The sequence below is a fragment of the Tenrec ecaudatus genome, chromosome 14 (genome assembly GCF_050624435.1).
Source record: "Tenrec ecaudatus isolate mTenEca1 chromosome 14, mTenEca1.hap1, whole genome shotgun sequence".
Lineage (NCBI taxonomy): Eukaryota > Metazoa > Chordata > Mammalia > Afrosoricida > Tenrecidae > Tenrec > Tenrec ecaudatus.
The window spans coordinates 44,286,872-44,302,234 of NC_134543.1; the positions used below are offsets into that span (position 1 = coordinate 44,286,872).

Sequence of the window (15,363 nt, forward strand, 5' to 3'; positions counted from 1 at the left end):
TCTTTTGAGTTATCAGGTTAAGTACATAAGAATACCAGAGAAAGAAGCCAAGAGGGGAACAGATCATACAAAAATACATACTAGCATACACACAGTACCTTCTATATTAGTAAACAAATATGAAGGTACAAATGCATTACTATCTCCTATATTAAGGATACCAACAAAAACAAACATTATTCAAATGATCTAAAAATTTTTTCTTTTTTACTAGCAATTACCCCAAAATAGTCTGGCACTCTTGTGGTGATGTCAGGAAAACACTGGACTGCTAACAGCCAAGTTGGCACTTCAAATCTGCTCCCATAAAGATTTACAGCTGTGGAAACCCTATATGGGGGCACTATGAGTCAGAATAGACTCAATGGAAGCAGTTTTGGGTTTGCCAAAAAATAAGAAGAGTTCCACTATTCATCTTAAAGTAATTCTAAAGAAACCCTATCATTAACATATCACAGTATGAAAACAAATAAAACCAACCCACTGCCATCTAGTTGATTCAGATTCTCAGTGCCTATGAGCTTTCAAGGAATGGCAAATCTTCACTGGAGCAGACAGTCTTAGCTTTCTCCCAAGGTATCTGATAGATCGGAATCTACAACCTTGAAGTCAGTGGTCCATTACATACCCAAAAGCACCAGCACCACCAGGGTTTCTTGAAAAAGTAACTAGCAGATTGGAATTTTCTTCCCAAACCCAGAACTTAATATTTTTAAGAGAAGAATGTGGCTAATTCATATAGTTAAAGAAATAGCAAACAATAATTCTTAGTAAAATAATTCAAAAACATAAAAAACAATCTAATTCAACAGAATTTCCCTAAAATAGAGTTGTACCTCAAGATTTTCCAATAAAAATGCTTTGAAGAGCAATGTTATAAAATTTTTAACTGTGAAAAAAATTTTTTTAACTGTAAATAGAATATTAATTTTACTTATAAAACGTAGCCTCTTGAAAGGAAGAAAATCCGAGACCTAAATTTAGCAATAATAAAGCAGAATTAATGAAATATTAAAAGAGAATATACTTGGCAGCTTTCATATTCTATAATAAATCACTAGTATTACATTAGTAGCAAATAGGGTTTCTGTAAATTCCTACAGCTAGGTTTTTCTTAAGAATTTTATAATGAAATATGTTAAAGAATTTCTCAAATTATACTCCAAATCAATCCAAATGCTCTACGATAGCTGTCCCTGGAGAAGGACGTCCTGCTTAGTAAAGAAGCAGGGCAGCAAAAAGATTAAGACCTTCAACAAGACGAATGACCAGGACGAACTATCTGGAGGAAAAACAATGGACCGACAGTTCCGGGGGGGACTTGGGGGGAGGGGTAAGGAAGTGGTGTTAACACAGGGACAAGGGAACAACATGGGACCCAAAATGGTAGTGAGGGGGGAGTGGCAGGCCTGGTGGGGAATGATCAAGAGTAAGGTTGCATAGAGAAGAGGTATAGCTGTAGCCCAGGTGCGGACGGAGCATGGGAGTGGGGCAGGAGGAAAGTCAAGGGAGATGGAGGAAGGAGCTGGGAGTCAAGGGGCATTTATGGAGGTCTAGACAAAGACATGTACATGCAAATATATATATGAGGATGGGGAAATAGATCTATGTGTCTATATTTATAGGTGTAATATTAAGGTGGCGGGAGGACCTTGGGCCTCTACTCAAGCACTCCCTCAATGCATGAATATTTTCTTACTTATTAAATTGGCACTCTACTATGCTCAGCCTCCCGACACAACTGCTGAAGCCAAAGTGAGTGAACAAGTAAATGTGGTGAAGAAAGCTGATGGTGCCCGGCTATCGAAAAAGATAGTGTCTGGGGTCTTAAAGGCTTGAAGATAAACAAGCGGCCATCTAGCTCAGAAGCAACAAAGCCCACATGGAAGAACACACCAACCTGTGTGATCGAGTGGTCCCGAAGGGATCAGTTATCAGGCATCAAAGAACAAAAAATCATATCATTGGCTGCACACCTCCATGATACAATCGCTGAAGACAAACGGGTGCATAAGCAAATGTGGTGAAGAAAGCTGATGGTGCCCGGCTATGGAAAGAGATAGTGTCTGGGATCTTAAAGGCTTGAAGGTGAACAAGCGGCCATCTAGCTCAGAAGCAATAAAGCCCACATGGAAGAAGCACACCAGCCGGTACGATCACGAGGTGCCAAAGGGACCAGGTATAAGGCATCATGCAAAAAAAAAAGATACATGTATGTGTGTATACCATAGTGAATGAAGGGGGATGTGCAGTATGGAGACCCGAGGCCCAAATGTCGACCACTGGAGATCCCCTCATAGAGGGGTTTAGGAGAGGAGATGGGTCAGTCAGGGTGCAATGAAGTACTGATGAAGAACACAGCTTTCCCCCAGATTCTGGATGCTTCCCTCCCCCAACTACCATGATCCGAATTCTACCTTGCAGGACTGGATAGGGCAGAGGTTGTACACTGGTGCATATGGGAGCTGGAGGCACAGGGAACCCAGGGTGGACAATACCTTCAGGACCAGGGGTGTGAGGGGCGATGCTGGGAGAGTGGAGGGTGAGTGGGTTGGAAAGGGGGAAATGATAACAAGGATCCACATGTGACCTCCTCCCTGGGAGATGGACAGCAGAGAAGGGGGGGAAGGGAGACTCCGGATAGGGCAAGATATGACAAAATAACAATCTGTGGATTATCAAGGGCTCATGAGGGATCGGGGAGCAGGGAGGGAGGGGGGAAAAAAAGGACCTGATGCGGAGGGCTTAAGTGGAGAGCAAATGCTTTGAGAGTGATTAGGGCAAAGAATGTACGGATGTGCTTTATACAATTGATGTATGTATATGTATGGATTGTGATAAGAGTTGTATGAGCCTCTAATAAAATGTTTAAAAATTTTTTTTCAATATTACACTGCACCCTGAAAAAAAAAGACGAATGATCCAGGGCTGCATTTACGACGTCCCACACAAAAATAAAGGAGGTGAACCTGGCTGTGTGTCATCCTGTTGTACACAGAGTCGCTGTGAGTAAGAACCAATCCAAAGGTACCTAATAACCTCTCTAAAAAACAAAGGTTCTTATGAGGGAAAAAAAAATTTTTAAGACAAGATGATCACTCAAAATGTTTCTAATCAAAAAGCTAGCCTGTCTAAAATCCTAGCTTCACATTAATAAAAAATGACCTTAAAGTTAAAATGTCGAGCTGAAATATCAATAAATATTCTAAGGATCTAAAAACTAATTTTAATACTAAGGCAGATATTTTACTTCAAGCCTGCTTTGCTTTAGTTCAAAGCTGCAGAGCTTAAAAACCTTAGTTGAGTGTTAAACTAAAATGAAGCAGGCACTCACATCAACGGCAACAACAGAAACCAGCAAAGGGATAAAATGACTATGTGAAACACATTACTCTGGAGAATTCATAAAATGCAGATTCAGAACTTGCAAGCTATTTCATTGTTCTAGCTTCCACTTTACTATGAAAGGTTCCCTAACCTACATTAATTGCCTGTAGGCACACTGCTTAATATTTAAAGAAATTTAATAAGCTTGCCAGTAATACTCATTAAAAGCTTTATAATGACCATTTTTAAAAAGATTATTTTAACTGACTTTAAGCTAGCCATCTGGCAAACAATATTTCTAATAAAAATCAGCTACCGGGTTTGACAGCAATATTAACCCATACAAAATTTAATGTATAAACTGAAAAGAATTTTCAAACAGGAATATAAAAAGATTTAATAAGTCAGGATCTATTTTAAAATCCTTTTCCAAACTGCTGAATAAAATGAATTTATTTAGGATTAAATAAATCGACATTTTAGGCAACATTATGGCAAAAGCGAAGCCATAAACATTAAGACCATAACATCAGAATCCTATCATATACAGTATAATGCAATGCCAATGCTTTTTAAGAGGTTAAAAAGTTACTTTTAGCACAAAGAACAAACTCAAAAGCTGGAGGAAAAATATATAGTAGTAGTTTTGCCTAAATTATGTCCAGAGAATAATTCTACCATTTAAGCCTCTAGATGTATTTATATACACCAATGCTTTTCAAAAATGTTTCAATAAAAAAGTTTTAATAAAATCAAACTTATAAATAAACAAAAGAAAAGCAATTTACCCATTTTGTACCTTATAAAGGATTATTTCAATCAGCTGATAAAGTCTAAAAAGATGTTAACATTTTTAACAAAGAAATTTTAATAAAGATTCAAAATTAAAGTAACTAAGGGTCTTTAGAAATAAATTTTAAAATGGAAACTAGAAATACAAACTGCAGGGGCATTCTAAACCAATCTGTTGTAATTAATTGTACTAATGAATACAGTAAATTACTATGGATTACCTAACCGCCATGTTACAAGATCTGAACAGCGAAGGAAGTATGCACAGTAATGACTTGCAGGTGAAGAAAACAGGAAGGATTGGGGGTGGAAGGGCCTCACAAAAACCAGTATTAACTCCAGACGATACAAAGTGTACAACACTGGAAGTTTCACATCTTGCTTCATGCCTCATTGAATTAAAGGGGAGCTTCATGCCTACAGCAGTTCAATGAGGCAGCAAAACTTAATACTTCTGAGGACTAAAAAGATATGCAAGAATAAATTGCTATGCAAATGAGCAGACCTCAAAACAAAGTCTAAAAATCCTTCATTTTAGGTAGAATTGGAATGCTAAAAGCAAATTTTCAACAGGGAAAAATGAGGTGCTGATGTCAGGGGCTTAAGTGGAGAGCAAATGTTTTGAGAATGATGAGGGTAATGTATGTACAAATGCGCTTTGCACAATTGATCTATGTATGGATTGTGATAAGAGTTGTATGAGTCCCCAATAATATTTTTTTAAAAACAAATTTTTATCTCATATCATATCAATATGTATTTAAAATTTAATTCAATTAATTATATAGAGCAAAGCATTACTTTAAAAAAATGAGAAGCCTTTCAATCAAATACCTAACTATTAACATTAATGTTAACTAATTCATTTTTAAGATTTTTTTTCTTCGCCAAACTTATGTCTACAAAATTGTAAAACACAGACACATGTCATTTCAACTGTTAAAGCCATACTTTCAACTTAATAGTTTCAAGAAAGAGCTCATGAAAGTCGCTAAAGAAAACACCATTATTCTGTTTTATATGCTCTGACCCCATTTCAGAACAAAAATTCACATTCCACTCATAGAAGATAGACTTCTATGAAATCTTTCTCTACAGAAACCTTATTAATGTCCTTACTCTTCGTTTTCCTTTACTTTCTAAACTACTTTAAAGTTAGGTAATAATCCTTTCTCTTTTTATTCCTTGTTATCTGACTTAATGGTTTGGGGGCAAAATCTCACACACACACACACATTCCCCTCATAAAATACCAGCAGATCAACTAAGCAGGGAAGCTGAGTGTGTTAACACTGAAGGAATATCTCCTGGGAATAAATTATGTGGCCAGAATGAGGAGAATGCAAAATAACTAACCCAGAGAGGACGATTTTCTAGTTGTGATTTCATAAAAATCACACAGGGTTCGAAGCATCAAATAATACAAAAAAGAGCTTGAAAAGATCCTGGAAAAAATCCATTATTTTTTTATTCTATTTCTTTCCATGAAGGTTTTGAAGCCTCCTCACACAGTGTCAGGTCTAGTTATCATTACTGCTATTATCTAACATGTTGACTACTTGGAGAGTTAATTGCTGCAATACTTCTTTAAAACATGTTAAAACTGTGTGCAAAAATATAAAGTATAGTTTTAACAAAGTATCAGAGTGATTATAAACTTCAACATGGAGCCCAAATACTTCAACACCCACCTCATGACCCACTCTAGTTTCTAACCCAAAGAGCTGTTAGCATCAGAAATAAAAGAACAATTGTTGGTTGAGGGAAGGGAGGTAGGCTCCTTACTCAGCAATAGTTATCACCAAACGACAACCTGAACCCAAGTAGAAGCATTCAGATGTCCAATGTGAAGCTGTGGAAGCAAACCCAGAAGATGAACAATGCTGGTCTTTATCTTAATTAGCATCAATACACACCAGTTCATCTAAAAACGCCTGCTTATTCTTCCTTTTTAGAATCTGCTGCAATTGTTCTTCTTTTTGTATAAACAGTCTCCTTTGTTCATTTTCCTGTCGTTCCACTTCTAAAGCTTCTTCCAATTCTTCCTGTTCCCGAGTCTAAAACAAAAATATTTATATCTAGCATGGTTAAATTTATAAACCAAGATCTAATTCTCTTTTGAAAGCTTATGGCACACTAATCACTCATGGCTTACTAGTACAGCAATTGCACTTTAAAGGTACTAGATTTCATTTTATTTCAGGTGGATAAAGACTGATACCTAGCACAAACCAAATACCTACAAGGCACACAAGGTCCAGCTGCATAACTGTATGGGAACTATGCTTAGTAATAGACTCAGGAATTTATAATTATTACAGACTGTTTCAAATCATTCATTTTAACGAAGGAGGTCACAGGAACAATCTCCACACAGAACCCTTGATAGAAACACTTTATTTAGTAGACTGATTTTAATAGAAACTATTTTCAGAACATATTAGATAATGAAAAGTTATCACTTTCAGTCAAGCTTCTTTCCAAGCTAAAATAAGTGTTTACAATAGTAGGGTCCCAAATAACAATCATTTAAGCTAAATTCTGAAAAGCTGAAGTTCTATTTTCTAATGGAAAAATATTAATTTTAAGTCTTTATAAACAGCGATATTCAAACCTGAATACTGACAGAATATAGACAGAAAAGAAACAGATTGGCTGGCTTCCTCGTTATGAAGTTCAGCAGGCTTGGAAAATCATCCCAACTCTAACTTTTATTTAAATGTAACATTAATACTTATTCTTTGCTCTTTAAGTCTTGTGACGAAGAAACACAGTAAAATCTGAATGGCTCTGTCTTAAAGATGTTACTCTGTCATAAAAATATTATAGTAACTTCTTTATAAAATATTCAGCAAACGACTAAAAATATACAGCACCTCAAAGCAAATACGGAATGTGGAGAAAACAAGTTTGGAAATCACTAACATAAAGGAGCCCTGGATGGGTGTTGCGTCGCTAACCAACACGTGGACCGTCTAAAGGCACTAGCTGCTCCATGGGAGAAAGATGCAGCTGTCTGTGCCCACAGAGATCTCCAGTCTCAGAAACCCTTAATGAACAAATTGACTCTGTCCGAGTGCTCAACTGGGTCACAGTGAGATAGTGGGGTAACATAATATGAATTACCGGGGCCTTCAGAGAAAAGTGTATTTTCAAATATGAAATCATATTTAAAGACTAGCAATTTTTTTTCAAATTCACATACTTGACAAATGTCCTAAAAACAAATGTCCATGCTGAAAAGATGCTGACTTAAACTTTAAACGCAGTCTGTTCAGAGTTCATCACCTGGTCCCACAAAGCTGATCTCTTTTCTTGTTCCTTACTTCTTTGCCTAGTGCGCACCACCCTCTCAAGGAAGCCAACCAGAAACCTGTTTACTCCTCCCACCTCCATCCTCCTTCAATTAAATCAGTTACGAAGACCTATTAGTAATGTTTTACAAACATCTCCTCCTCTATTACTAGGTCACTATTCTATCTCAGGCCCCCGTGAAGAAGGGAATTTAATCATGATTTAGAAAAGTTTCTACACAAATAAACATATCCAGTTAAGAGCTAAGATGTAAGGCCTGGAAAAGTGAACCACTTGATTAAAATCCCAGAAGCAGAAAAAGATGATCGCATCACAAGCATAAACAACTATGGCAAGTGTTGCACAGGTAAGCACACGCAAGAAAGCGGAGCCACAGCTGACAGAGAAGCAAATTCTCCTTGGGATGATGAAAAACAGGTAAACTCAGAAAAGGTTTCACACTGAGGTTGAGCTAAGACTTCACGAAATAGTTATTTGACTCCATTGGACATTGGACCAGCCATGTAGGCAGGCAGAATTAAGGCAAAAAGACATGAAACAAGATGTTATGCTTAGTACAGCCATGTCATGAAGTACAAGGGATGAGAAAGTATTCTAGAAAAAAATGGAGAGACCAGCAGAAGGCAGATCATGGAAGCTCTATATCAAGGCAAGTGGAGAGACATTAAAGGAATGAATTTATAGGGTCCCTTTGGAAAGGTGGAGGAAGGTATGCAGACAGAGGGTGGCTCAAGAATAAAGATAAGGCCAGTTAGGAGAATATCTGAACAATGCAGAAAAGAAATGATAAGCTTCCTAAATAAGGTAGTAATAGAAGAATTACGGGAAGAAACAGGTTTGAAAAAAGGAGACTATCAACAGAAAATGCAGACTGACCAGATAAGGCCTGAAGATAGTAGATGCTGGCACCATCCACTATACGGACTGTGGCAAGAGAAACAGGTGGGAGAGTGAAGATAAAAATGTCATGTCTGCAGTAAACAAGTGGCCATCTAGCTCAGAAGCAACAAAGCCCAAAGGCATCAAAGAACAAAAAATCAAATCATTGTGAATAAGGGGGAGTGCAGATTGGGGACCCAAGACCAATCTGTAGGCAACTGAAAACCCCCTTACAAAAGGGTGATTGGGAGGAGAAGAGCCAGTCAGGGTACAGTGTAGCAATGATGAAACACAACTTTCCTCTAATTACTAAATGCTTCTTCCTCCTCCCCCCGACCCCATCATGATCCCAATTCTACCCTACAAATCTGGCTAGACCACAGGATGGACACTGGTACAGATAGGAACTGGAAACACAGGGAATCTAGGGTAGATGATCCCTTCAGGACCAGTGGTGAGAGTGGCAATACTGGGAGGGTTGGAAAGGGGGAACGGATTACAAGGATTTTCATATATCTCCCTCCCTAGGGGATGGACAACAGAAAAGTGGGTGAAGGGAGATGCCAGACAGTGTAAGATATGACAAAATAATAATAATTAATAAATTATCAAGGGTTCATGAGGGAAAGGGGACCAGGAAGGGAGGGGAGAAAATAAGGAGCTGATACCAAGGGTGAACCCTTGATAATTTGTCTTCAGCGGTCATATGGGGGAGGTGAGCGCATAATGATATGATCTTTTGTTCTTTGATGCCTAATACCTGATCCCTTCGACACCTCATGATCACACAGGCTGGTGTGCTTCTTCCATGTGGGCTTTGTTGCTTCTGACCTAGATGGCCGCTTGTTTACCTTTAAGACTTTAAGACTCCAGATGCTATATCTTTTGACAGCCTCACACCATCAGCAGGAATTCCCCCAACATCTCCTGGTGGAGGGCAGGCGGGTTTTCCCCAGCCTCCCAGCTGAGTGGAGTGCAGGCATAAATAGCCTAGGCTAAGAGGAGTGGTCTGGAGGTCAGCAGCGGGGTGTGAGAGAAAATGGAACAGGCAAAGAGGGAAAAACTAAAACAAACAAAATCTACGCCCTCTGAGACTGGGGGGGGGGGGCAGTATAAAGAAGAGAGGGAAACAAAAATAACAATATAGCTGAGCCCCATCCCTGACCGTGGGGCTGCAAGGGTTTAATCCCGGCCCTGAGGCTGCAGCACACTGTGGCTGTCTGAGATAAAGCCCCCATGCTGGCAGGCCTAAGGTCAAACCCTAGCCGGCCTCCAATGTGGTAAGCCCAAAGCCCCCAGCCCCTCAAAACCTAGTGGATCTGTGCCTACTTATCTTTATGATGCTCCTCCTGCGATCCGGCAGTGTGGAATTTCCTTCTTAGTAACCCTCCTGGACTGCTTTCTGCAGTCACTCTAGTATGTTACTCAGTTGCCATCTTCCCAGAAGTCCAAAAACTGGAAATAATTCTTTAATGCATCTTTGCAACTTAACTTCTAAACTGAACTCTAAGCTTACCTAAACAAATGCAAAAACCTCCCACCTTTCTCCCTGACTTCCGGCTTGCTGTGGTTGTCAGATGTCTTCCCAGCAATTTTAACACATCATGACTCCATGTGACAGGGAAGCACCTTTTTTTTTTTAATTTAAATCATTTTATTAGGGCTCATACAACTCTTATCACAATCCATACATACATCAATTGTGTAAAGCACACTTAGACATTCATTGCCCTCATCATTCTCAAAATTCACATTCCGCTTGAGTTCCTGGAATCAGCTCATTTTCCTTTTTTCCCTCCCCTTCCCTCCTCACTCCCCCCTCGAGGGGAGGACCTTTCTAATGGGAACAGATCTCCGGCTCTTTCTCCCACTGAATCATTAGGTGAGTTTCAAACGCCAACCCCAGAACAACTTATTTATATAAGTCCAAATTACTTTTTCCGTTACATAAGGACTTATATGACCTTATGTGTCCTTTTTATTTCTTCAAACTGAGCTCTGTCTTTATATTTTGGCAACACAGAACTACTTATAACTCCCAGAATTCCTCATGTCATCATGATTTTTCCTTGACCTGTAATGTCCTTGTGGCAGCTTGCACCTCCATCTCAATCACATCATTTTTCACCTGCTAACTTCTACTTGTTCTTCAAGGCTTCATTCAGGCATTATCGACCTGGAATGCCTTTCTTCATCTTCCCAGACTGGATTAGATCTACCTCCTCTGTTCCCATAGCTCTTTCCAAGTACTTTTGCTCTTGCACAGAAATTACCCTATCTCTGGAGGGTCAGGACACTTACTCGTCTAAGTATAATCTGTACCTCTCAGATGTTTATAACTGTTGGCTACTTTCATTATTTTAGAGGTTGAATTGTTAAACATTCTATCCAGTAATTTCAACTCTGGCTCATGAAAACCCAGAAGCTAAAAGTAAAACATAAGATAATCTTCCCTAAGACTGTTTGAAGATTAGAATGCCTTTATTAATTTCTCACTGCTCACTCTAATTGATGTTGGGGCCAACTCTACCTCCTCAAGCGACAACTAGACAACCAGGGCAGAACTAGATTGTTCTTTCCTTGCAACTCTCAGTCTGATTTTCCTGCTCAGAAATACAGACGTATTAAGCACTCACTTTAAAGGAACTCATTTCCAGTATGAAGTAATTCACTAGGGTTACAGCAACAAGTTTCCTGGATATTTCGTTTTCATGCATCTTCTCATGTACTCAGAAAAGAGAGGAGAGTAAAATATGCCAAGAGTAGTAACATGTATTGCATACGCATACTCTCCGAGATGAGACAGCATTTTAAGGAAACCAGGCTGGTTATGAACAGAATGAGAACATAGTGCCAATATCCTGACAGTTGGATGGTAGGAAAGACTGACTAAATGAAACAGTGAAAGCAAGAAGCACCTCCTAAGCGCAGTTGAAAATACCAACTAAGGGACTCAAATATCACTACAGATGACTACAAATTCATGATAAAATGTTTAACTTCTGTTTACATCAAAAACTAAACAGTTTATACTAAAAAAAGTATCCCTGCCATTGAGCCGAAGTCAACGCATAGCAACTCTACAAGACAAGGTGAACTGCTCTGTAGCTTTCCGAGATTATAACTCTTTCCAGGAAGAGAAAATCGCATCTTTCTCCAAAGTTACACTAAAGAAATAATCAGATATCTGTATCCATACACTTCTTTTCACCTTCCAGAATTTAAATCCTTAAATATATCCAAACAAATTTTAACACGAGATCAATTAACACAAACCAAAATTATACGTGGCACTGTTACTAATTTAGTAGAAAAAAATGGTAACTAATAGAAAAGCCAGAGTTAAGTTTAGTCTGCAAGTATGTTCCTCTGATTTACCATCTTGGAGGTGTGTACCTTAGTCCTCAAAGTAATGTTTTTGATGTCAACACTTTCAAAAGGCCTTGGCAGCAGATGCACCTACTGAGATGCACTGTTTTGATCCCTTGACTGCTGCTTCTGCGAGAATTGATTGTGGAATCAAGCAAGACAAAATCTTTGACAAGTTCTATCATTTCTCTATTTAGTGTGGGTCAATTTTGAGGATTCTGGCTTATTCTACATTGAGTTGTAATCCATAATGAAGGCTGCAATTGTTGATCATCAGCAAGAGCTTCAAGTCTTCCTTATCTTCAGAAAGCAACGGTTTGTCATCTGCATATGGTTGTTAATAAGCCTTCCTCAATCCTGATGCCACATTCTTCTTCATATAATCCAACTTCTCTTGGTGAGAGCATACAACCCTGTCACATACCTTTTCTGATTTTAAATCATGCCATATTCTCTGGTTCTGTTAGCATGACTGCCTCGATCCAGGTCCCAGTCCCCATTAGTACAATGAAGTATTCCAGAGTTCCCAGTCTTCTCAAGGTTCATCAGTGTGTTAAGACCCACACAGTCGAATGCCTTGGCATAGTCAATGAAAAACAAGTAAACATCTTTCTGGTATTCAATTTCAGCCAAGATCCATTTGATATCAGCAATCATATCTCTTATTCCACTCCATCTTCTGAATCCAGCCAGCTCCCTGGTCAATGTACTGCTTCAACAGTTGCTGGATGATCTTCAGCAAAATTTCACTTGCATATGTTATATTGTCTTTTGAGTTTCTGCAGGGTCACCTTTCATTGGATAGGTGATCTCTTCTAGGCAGTTAGTCAAGTAACGGTCTCCCAAATCTCCTGGCCTAGAAGAGTGCTTCAACACTTCATTTGCTTGGTAAGGCATTTTGATTGCTTTTCTATCAATTCCTGGAGCTTTGTTTTTTCAATTATTTTATTAGGGGCTCTTACAGCTCTTATAACATTTTTCAGACATTAATTGTATCAAGTATATTTGTACATATGTTGCCATCATTAGTTTCTAAACGTTTACTTTCTATTTGAGCCCTTGGTATCAGCTTTGTCCCTCCCTCTCCCTCCTCCCTCTCATGACCCCTTGATAAATTATAAAGTATACTTATTTTCATATCTTCTACCGACCGCTGTCTCCCTTCACCCACGTTTCTGTTGTTCATCACCCTGGGTGGATGGGGGTTATGTGTCTATCATTGCAATAGGTTCCCCTTCCTCCCCTGTCTCCCACCTTTCTCCTGCCCTCCTGGTATCAATACTCCAATTTTGGTTCCTGAGGGATTTACTGACCTGGATTACACGTGTCATGAACTCTTATCTGTACCAGTGTACATGCTCCAGTCTAGCCAGAACTGAAAGGCGGGACTGTGGTCATGATAGTGGGGGGTGAGGAAGCCTCAAAGAACCGGATGAATATTGTGTGTTTCATCAGTGCTATACTGTGCCCTGGTTGACTCATCCCTTCTTTGTGATCCTTCTGTGAGGGCATGTCCTATTGTCTACAGATGGATTTGGCATTTCTGCTCCAACCCCCCCTCATTCTCAACAATGTTTTTTGTTTTGTTTTGGGTCTTCTGGTGCCTGCTAGCTGATTAGGTCGACACCTCATGATCACACAGGCTGGTGTGATACTTCCATGTAGGCTTGTTGCTTCTCTGCTAGATGGCCACTTGTTTATCTTCAAGCCTTATATGCTATATCTTTTGATAGCCAGGCACCACCAGCTTTCTTCATTACATTTGCTTATGTACCCATTTTGTCTTCAGCAATCATGTCGGGAGGGAGAACATTACAGAATGTCAGGTTGTTAGAACAAAGTGTTCTTGTGTTGAGGGAAGGCATGAGCAGAGGCCCAAAGTCCATCCACTTCCTCAATGTATTGCTAGATAAATATATGTACATAGACCAATACCTCTATTTTTATGAATTAATATATTTACATGGATACACACCTATGTTTATACATCTATCCATAGCTTTACTTCCTACATCTTTCCTTTAACTTCATGCCCCACCATCACACTTGTCCTTCTTCTGCCTCTTAGTAATTCCTCTCAGCTAGACTGCTGTTGCTCCAACACCACGGGGATATCTACATCCTCTTCATTACCCAGTTGTTTCCCTGTATATGGCATTGTTTGATCACCGCTCCTTTCCACCGCCTCCTCCACCTCAAGTCCCTCCAGAACCATGGGTCCCATTGCTTTCTCATCAGGCTTGCTTCCCATGACTATCTTATGGGAGGTGAGGTAGGTGAGTTAAAGTTTATTGTGCCAACCTGGCTGACAAACACATGTGGGGTTAATTGAAGGGTGGAGAGATAAATGGCTGTTAACCTCGTCTCGGGTCTCTTGCTTTGTGATGGTCAGACCAAGGTGCCACTGCCTTAGTCAGTACCCTGCTTCATTCAGCTGGCAAGGCTCACTTCCTGCAAGACATCCCTGAGGAATAGCTACATAGACCTACCCTGATGCAGCCCTGGGTGCTGGAGCAGCTGTGTGGAGACTCCTGCCAGCACTGAGATGCTTACACATTCACTGATTCAGCTTTCCTCCTGCAGTCAGCATCATTGCATGTGTTTTGTGAAATGGAGGAGGACTTTGTGGATTGGTGTCAGACATATGGGTTAATGTTGGACTTGTGGGCTTGGGCAGCACTGAGTTGGGATGTTTTCTTGACATGCACTTATCCTTTATATAAAACTCTCTCTTATACCTGAGTTTCTGTGGATTTGTTTCTCTAACGTACCCAAACTAATATAGAAGGCAACACAATAACAGAGACCAAACAAAAAGAAATAAAAAGATTGAATAAAAGGGGGGATGGGGGGGTGTTAAATAGCAAAACAAAACAAAAAAGAATACATAATTCCAGGTCTGTCTCATGACCTTTATGACTATCTCCCTACCAGTCATTGGGGCGGGGGGCGGGGGGGGGGGGTTCTAGGAACTCCCTCTCACAGCCTGAAATCTATTTGGGGGGCTTTTAGGAGCTAGGTTTTGCTCCAGTTGCTGATCTGTTATGTTCCCTTCTTGGTTTTCCTACTGTGGGGGTTGCCAGACCAGAGTCACTCTCTGCCGATGTCCCCAGTATTGTCCTCTGTTGTAGTATGCTCCAGCTAGGAAACATGTCTCGAGCTCTTTTCAGCCCTACAGTGCTCTCTGTGCCTTAGCAGCTCCATAAATGGACATCATCCTCAGGGCTTGGTGTGCCAGTATGGGGTCTAGTCCCTGGCTCTCCCTTTGACTAGTACTTTCAGCGCAGCTTTAACTTCTTTCAGTACTATTGCTTCTTGCTCATATGCTACTTCCTGAAATGGTGGAATGTTGACTACAGTGTACCTATGGTGTAGAATGGCTCCAAGCTCAAACTGTCCACTACTGGAATAGAAAAGTTCAGGAAAAAATCTATTTGGTGTTCATAACTTTGCTCAATAGTCAGCCACAAATTCAACTTGAAAAAACCTGCCTGGGTCTACAGTGAGTCACAGGTTGCATCTCGTTGCAGACCCAAAGGGGTGACACGTTAGTCTAAGCACCGCTCTCTCACTCAGACAACATATAATGCTTACATTAGTGAGTCAAAACATTCGTCATCGTGCCTTTTGCACTTTATTTACATAAACTATCATAATCATTGCTCCAAAGAAAGTGATACC

The 15,363-nt window shown here is 39.7% G+C and overlaps 1 protein-coding gene across 1 annotated transcript in view; it reads right to left on the reverse strand.

The window, feature by feature from the left end:
• Window positions 1-15,363, reverse strand: part of MNAT1 (MNAT1 component of CDK activating kinase) — a 206,427-nt gene that overhangs the window by 108,532 nt on the left and 82,532 nt on the right. Inside the window, exon 5 of the mRNA XM_075530818.1 lies at window positions 6,036-6,176. Within this exon, the coding sequence (XP_075386933.1) occupies window positions 6,036-6,176 (141 nt within the window). The remainder of the gene's footprint in view (window positions 1-6,035; window positions 6,177-15,363) is intronic.